The 7,414-nt window shown below is 33.2% G+C and overlaps 1 protein-coding gene across 1 annotated transcript; it reads right to left on the bottom strand.

The window, feature by feature from the left end:
- Positions 1 to 5,036: 5,036 nt before the first annotated feature.
- On the bottom strand, positions 5,037 to 7,207 carry LOC149894226 (uncharacterized). The gene is made up of 2 exons (XM_090077650.1): positions 7,042 to 7,207; positions 5,037 to 6,283 (listed from the first exon to the last, which is right to left on the bottom strand). Exons 1-2 carry the CDS (start codon positions 7,205 to 7,207, stop codon positions 5,037 to 5,039), a joined length of 1,413 nt encoding a protein of 470 aa, XP_089933776.1.
- Positions 7,208 to 7,414: the final 207 nt, after the last annotated feature.

The raw sequence follows: 7,414 nt of genomic DNA, 5'->3' as shown, positions 1-7,414 counted from the left end.
TTGGAGCAAAAAAGATGGCAGCATCAAAAAAGCCGTGCGATTACGGAAAGAAACAAATAAATAAAATGATGAAGATAAAAGAACAAATAACTTTTGTTGTAAATGAAAAATGACAAATTATTTATTATTAAAGGAAGTTTTACATACATTTAATGAGGCTCAAAAGAAATGTTACATTTTAAAAGCATTACTAGAGTATCATAAAGTAAGTTATACGCAAAAATTTACATATTGAACAACAGAAAACAATACTCTCTAATGATTACTACAAAAGTTATAATCTGATTCAGAGTCAGAAGATTCTGAGTTCGAAAGTTCCAGTGACTCTTCATTATCAGATTCGATAGACTCTTTAGGTAAAATGACGTTAGTATTGATGCTGCCAAGATATTCACACTGTGGAGCACTAAGAGCAATAGGGAGCTTGATACCAAATTTCTCACACACATTTTTATCAGTGTCAATTTCTTATTCCACTTGCATTAATTGGTTATTTAATAATGTCGATAAACCTTTAAAGTAATTGTCAATGTTAAATGATAGTACTTCACACTTTTGCGTAAGTACAGAAAGTAATTCTATTTTTGAATCCAAAAGACTTTTACACCTAGTTTGAAGCAAAGACCGTTCTTCACATCGCAATAAAAGTTCTTTTAATTCAATAATACGACTTTTTATATCAAAAGAGTTTTGTTGTGATAACGTTCTAGTTGCAAGTTTATAAAATATTTTGGAGTTTTGATCCTTTACACTTTCAAAAGTTAATGGTTCCAGAGGAAGGTCAACAAGCTCTTTAATAAGAGACAACTGTAAATTATACTTTGATAACTCTATCTTCATTTTCTTTGTTTGCTGGTTTACACGCTGTGCCTGTCGAATAGCTTGCTTCTGTCCAACTACATGACAAAGCAAATAAAAATGTATAAAAAATGATTTACTATGTGAAAAGTTAGTTTTTCATATAATTAGTTTTAGGTAAAACCAATCGTAGATCATTTTTGCAAGTTCATTAAGTTGTCTAAACCTCTAATGTGTTTTAAAACTAAACTTTGTAAATAATTACTTAAAGAATATTTCTTTACCAGAGTATCTGTCTTTTAACATCAACTTGAGGTGGTGTTCCATTGATAATGAATGCAGCTTCATGAGAATAGAATCTCTTCTTTCTTCTTCAACAACTTAAATTCCAAATATAAAAGTGGGATTTGACTTTTTCAATTTTTCCTTAACATTATTTTTTCTTTCAATTTTTGAAAGTCTCTCATCTAACCTAAAAATATCAATAACTTAATTATTCACTCTACAGAAACTGAAATAAAACAAAACTAAGTTTTAGTAAAAAAGACCAAAAAAAAAGTCATCAATCTTCACATTGTTATCTTAAACCTTAAGTAACCTAACACCTGCATGCTTTAGTACTTAGATCTCTATGATTTTTTCCATTTAACTGTGATGATACAACTGAGTTTCTACAAAAAAAAGGGAATTGTGGGGAAATTATAACTTTACTAGAGAATTTTATTGTTGAATTAGGGAGGATTATTCCTTATATTTTATAAAATGATATTAAATTTATTTAATAGTATCTTCATTGAAATTAAAAGAAATGAAGCATGATCATGCTTTTAACCATTTAAATCACAAATATTGTCATGAAAAATACAACCTTAAAAAATATTTTTACACAGTTTTACATTGAAACTCAACAATGACTAACTACCACCTTAATTGAAAGTGGTCCCATAATAGATGAGCATAGTCAACTTCCCAGAAAGACGTTGTGTAACATGATACTGAAGATATATCTTATACGCTATGTTATACTTTTATATATTAAAAAGTTATTTGACTTCATCAAAAAAAACTTTAATAAAAGTTTAAGGTATCTTTTTTTGCCCTAAGAGTTCAATCTGTTCTCTTTTCCATTCCTCTAAAAGTAAATCAGTAACAATAATTTCGGCTGTCAAGAGAAAAAATGTTATGTATAAATTTATGATTCAGCCAACCACTCATTTTGCATCCAACCTAACTCATTTCTATAATAATTAGATAGGTGTTGATTTCTATAGTATATATAAAAATTAATTTAATTATTCAAATCAACAAAATAATTTAAAATAAAACTTACATAGTAGTTGCCCAGTCATTTCTTGCAGTTCTGCTAAAGATTTTTCTTTTAAACTTTTTGTCTTTTTTAAATTAAATACCTGCTTGAAATTTTTTACAAAAATTCAAGCTTAAAAAAAAAAAAAAAAAAAAAAAACACAACACCTTGATTTCGATTCACTCTGTGCATAATGTAATAAAGCTTCTGTTAGTGAATCAGTTCTTCTGCTGGTTGTCATTTCTTTTTTCATGTAACAAAACTTTCTTAAATATGACCACAATCTCTCTATACCTTCTTCATCTGTTAAACCAAATCTCTTAACACGCCGAGGAGAATCGTTAAAATTTATTATATTTCGAGGAGCAGGCACCGGCTTTTGAACAATATGACGAGGAGCAGGCACCGGCCTTACGACAGCAGTTCTTGGAGCAGGCACCGGTCTTGCAGCAGGCACCAACCTCGTGTTTTTTATTGCTTCAAAGAGCTCAGCCTTTTTCATATTGTAATAATATTTTATCACCAGGTCTCTGGCGTCTTTCCGTAATTCTTTTATCGTTTTCTTTTCCAGTTTATATAAAGAAAAAAACTTTTTTAACTCATTTTCAATTTTTTAGAAAGAATTGAAAATTTACATTGATTCTTCATATTTCGTACTTTTCAGAATTTCGATTTTATGACCACGGCTTACTTTTCCATTGTTATTTTTAAAGTATAGCCATGTACGTCCAGTCTCTTTTCCTGCATTGTAAATTGATTTGTATTCAGTCACTTTACCCGTTTTAATGTTTGTCATCTTTACAATCAAAGGATTAGTTCTGAATTTTTTTTAGCCTTTCATATTTTGGTTCTATTTCCTGCTTAGACTTTACTTGTTTTTCATGTATTCTCGGTCTTCCAACAGGTCGTTTCTCCTTCACATACTCCATTAATTCGCTTTTATCGATCAAATTGTTTTCAATCGCAAGAATCAACAACGCAATTAAATTATCCGCTATTTTTGAAACACCGTTTTCTTTTAACAATTTTTTTAAGTACCTTCTCGTGTAAATCATCTTTTTTAATTGTGCTGAAATTTATTTATCTCAAATTCAATTTTTTTAATTCTCCAGTGAAAAGAATTAAAAATTAATTCAACGCATATCTGAATACATATTTTTAAGTGCTCTAACATGTTCAGTGATTTTACGGCAATTATTATGTCCCCTAGAATTTAATTTCCAATTTGTTACGATCATGAATTTATTATGCAGCTCAATATCTTCTTTTTTATTTCTTATCACTTCATTAAATGGTGCTACTTCAACCATTTCTTTGAAAATTATTCGATGTTCTTTTGGAAGTTTTCTAAAATTTTTTAGAAATTTGAGCAAACTTTTCGATTTGATTGTGTCAGAAGTTGACTCAAAGCTACAATCAAGGGTAGCCAAAAGATCATCCTTCAAAATCCATAATGCTTTATCATCCATTTTAATTCTGTAAGAAATTTATTTAACTCAAATTCAATTTTATTCAACTCTCTTAAAAGAATTAAAAAATCATATGGATTGTGTTGACCACCATGATAAAACTTTCGATGGCACCATTAAATGCAGTTATTAACAACTCTAAAAACAGTCCATTTTCAGGAAGCTTGTCATTTTCAGGATCCATCTTTTTTCATCGGTGCTAAAATTTAACTCAAATTCAGTTTTTTTATTTCATCACATTTTTTAGACTTGCCGTTTTTACAATTTTTACACATTTCAAAACTTTTACAATTTCAAAATTTTTAGACTTTGTCGTTTTTCAATTTTCCGAAAAGAATTGAAAAAAGTTTAGACATAATCATATATATTATATTCTGGATTGAATTCTAGCTCAAATCCCCACTAGTAATCTTCTTTAAATTCCATCCTTGTAGACAGTCTAGGAGTCAGCACAGGACAAAAATCGGTAACAGGCTCGTCAAGGATATAATGTATTTTCGGTCTCAAGTCCATTCCTACTTTTTACAAAATTTTGAGATCATCTCTCAATAATCTGAATTCAAACTATTTCGTTTCAGAACCTTTTTCTTCTCTCAAGACCCTCAATCCTTCTTCTCTCGTTTCCATCACTCTTTTTTCTAAATCTTCTATATTCAAAATTTCTTCTCTTAATCCTTCTTCCCTTGGCTCTTCAGTTGACTCATATCCTGAATTATACTCGTTTTCCATCTTTTTTATTTGTGTTGAAATTTATTTAAGTCAAATTCAATTTTTTTCATTTCAGTACAATTTTCAGACTTTGACAATTTCGAAATTTTTATAAAAAATGTCGAGCGCGTTAAACAGCATGACCATTTTCAGTTTTCCAGAAATTCTTTTCTTTTCTTCAAAATCTTCAAAGTCCAAACGAAGCACGTATCTGTCAATCGCTCTCATCTATTCTCCCTTGCTTAGATTTTTCCATTCTTTGTTGTACTCTTTGATTTCATTTTCCATTTTAGAAAATTCGTCCCCGTCGTATCTCCACAAAAGAGAGTAAAGTTTTATTTTTCCCTTCTTGCTGTAACTTTTAGGAATTTTAAAATTTTCTCTTTCAGTAACGTAAACAAAATCATGAAAAACACCCCCTTTTCCAAACGCAAGAAGCTCCAAATGCTTTTTCTTGACCACATCGGTCTCTTTTGCGCTGCACTCCAGAAAAAACAGATAAAATCGATTCATTTTTTTTTTGCTGATCTTTTTTAGGTCGTCCCACAGGTCTCTCTTCCGTCACGTCTTTCATCAATTCGCTTTTTTCGGTCAGATTGTTCTCCACCGCAAGCAGCAACAAAGACATTTTGCTTTTCGACGTTTTAGAAACACCGCTCTCTCGCAGCAGCTTTTTCAAATCCTTTTTCGTATTCCTCATTTATTATTGAGCAAATATTATTTACAAAAAAAAATCAGTAAACGACGCTCATTTTTTAACCGTCTGATTTATTCCTGAGCACTTTGTCAGAGATCATAACGGCAAAGGCTTGAGTGCCAGCAGGAACGTTAGAATTAAAGGTCTTGATTTGCACGTCCAGCACTGTCGATTTTAATCTTTCAGCGTGCTTGCTCAAGTCAAAAACAAAAAGAGGACAAATGTACCTGTAATTTAATCCAGTCATATTAGGCTGAGCCACAATGTCGTCGATTCCATAAAGCCTATTGTCAAACTTGCTCGCGTATCTGTAAACCCTAGAAAATTTGTTGTTTTTAAAGTCCAAGTCGTAATCAACGGCAGGGTACCTTTCGCTGTTTAAAATGACGTACATGTTTTTCAAATCGCAGTGGTCAAAGACGGAAGGATTTCGGTCTTGGCTGCCGTCCCTATTGGTCTGGAATCCAACAACGACGTACCTCGGTCTTTCGCTGGCAGATCTAGCGCTTAGCCTCCAACTAAATGTACTGGCTTGCGGCACAGAAATGGTGTCGCACTGTCTAGACTTGAACGATAAAGACACATCCACTTTTGACTCGATGATTTTGTAAAGATTGTTGCTCTCCAAAAGAGAGTGAGTGACATGGGGCATAAACAAGGACAATTTGGTCAAGTCTACTTTTCCATTGCCTGTTTTATTGGCTTTAAAAATCGCATCAGTGTCGCTCTTTCTCGCAAGAGTAATCGTTTGCTTAAATCCGTGAAGAACTTTGTCGTAATCGTTGCAAAATCCAAAAATGTGCTTCAAGGGAATGCAGAACGAAAAGGTTCCTTTATCGGCGGCCTGCTTAATGATGTAAGCATATCTGTTTATAAATCCAGTGTTTTTGGCAAGATCTGCATCCACTGTTATGTCTCGCTGCCACAGCTGATTCATACCCTCGGATATTTGAAACTCCACCGGATAATTAAGATAGTCAAACATGGTTGTGGATTGACCAGGACTGTAAACGGTTTTTACTTCTTGATTCGACAATTGGTAAAAAATCTGGCTAAACAGATGAATGATACCGTTGTTTGCTAAAGTGACCACATCCGTATCCGCGTAAGCCGTTCCGTCCGCTTTTGTCAGTCTTCCTTCAACAAAAAGGTATGCCTCAGAAGGAAGAGTAAACAAGTCCTGCTGCTCAATGTTGATTCTTATTTCTCCAGTGTTATTTAAGTTAGTACTGACAGGCTCGTATTCATGAAATTCGAATCTTTCGATTCCTTCGTCGACCAATAATACTTGTGTAAAATTTAAAACTTCGGAATTTGCCATTTTTTATATAAAAAAGAAAAAAAATTTTAGGTCTCCGGAAAATTAAGCGAGCTTCATGCTGTTTCCATTTTTGTTAAGGTCTTGTATTCTGACTGCGCTTTTTTTATTTTTTGAGCGCAAAAAGCCTCCAAGCATCGAATATTCATCGACAAAGCCAGACGATGCTGAAGGTTTCACCATTCCTGAAATAATGTCTTTGCTTTTCTGAGTAAGAACCTTCTGCTCTTTCGGATTTGGCGTCCAGTCTTGACATACAACTTCTCAATTGTCTTTTTGCCTTTATCGATGGCCACGTCTTTAGCTGCGGATATGGCTTAAGAAGCAAGCTCTTTTCCTGCAGATTTTGTAGCCATAATTGCTTCTCTTCCCAGCTCGCTATTTGCAACTTTATTAGCTAAAGTGGAAGCTGCTCTCGAGGCGCTCGACGCGGCAGCTCTTCTTAAGAAAATTTTAAAAGTATCCACTATTCCACTCCCTCCAACGACGTGCTTTTTTACATATCTGTTTCTGTAAACGATCATTTTTTATAAGCGAAAAATTTTATTTTGCATCGATGTACCTCTGAATCGATTTTTATTGGTCTTTGTTAATGACGTTTTGTCTTAGCAGCTCGTCGCATATGCCCACAGCCTCGTTTTTCGACCCCGTATTCCCCGCATGCTAAGCACCCTCGCTCAATTCAAGCCTTTGCACCAGCGCATTAGGGTCGCTCGGAAGAACGATGACTCCAGACCCTTTTTACCTATAGTTTCGTTTTTAAATTTATCCCTAATGTACAAAATGATCTGTTTGTCTTTTTTGCTCCCTGTAGAACCATGCTGTATGGCGCCAGAGTCAATTATAATTTTTGAACAATTTTGTAAATCCTTTTTAGTGACTAGATCCTCTTTTGGAAGATTAGATTTCATCACAAGCTCCCAAAGACCTTATGTCCTCTCATACTTTTCTCCGCCAACAATCATATCGCTTCCATCCACAGTCATCTCCATTTTTCCAATGACCATTTTACCATCAACTTTTTTCATTTCGAAATATCTTTTTTTTCTTCGATCGGAAGCTTCCTTGCTGTACGTGCTCAAGTATTGAGACGAAATATCACCTAAATTCATTGACTC

The sequence above is a fragment of the Hydra viridissima genome, unplaced genomic scaffold (assembly GCF_058129835.1).
Source record: "Hydra viridissima isolate aposymbiotic clone 2 unplaced genomic scaffold, HvirCarnegie_v1 scaffold_1, whole genome shotgun sequence".
In the NCBI taxonomy this organism is placed as follows: domain Eukaryota; kingdom Metazoa; phylum Cnidaria; class Hydrozoa; order Anthoathecata; family Hydridae; genus Hydra; species Hydra viridissima.
The sequence above is the reverse complement of the archived record's forward strand: the minus strand, read 5'-3'. Positions and strand labels throughout refer to the sequence as shown.

Excerpts from the sequence above, each read along its gene's own strand:
- LOC149894226 (XM_090077650.1), bottom strand. The coding sequence starts at position 7,207 with ATGAAATCTAATCTTCCAAAAGAGGATCTAGTCACTAAAAAGGATTTA. Across the intron at positions 6,284-7,041 it reads ATTTAAAAACGAAACTATAG|TTTTAAATTTTACACAAGTA; the intron begins GTAAAAAGGGTC and ends CAAATTCCGAAG.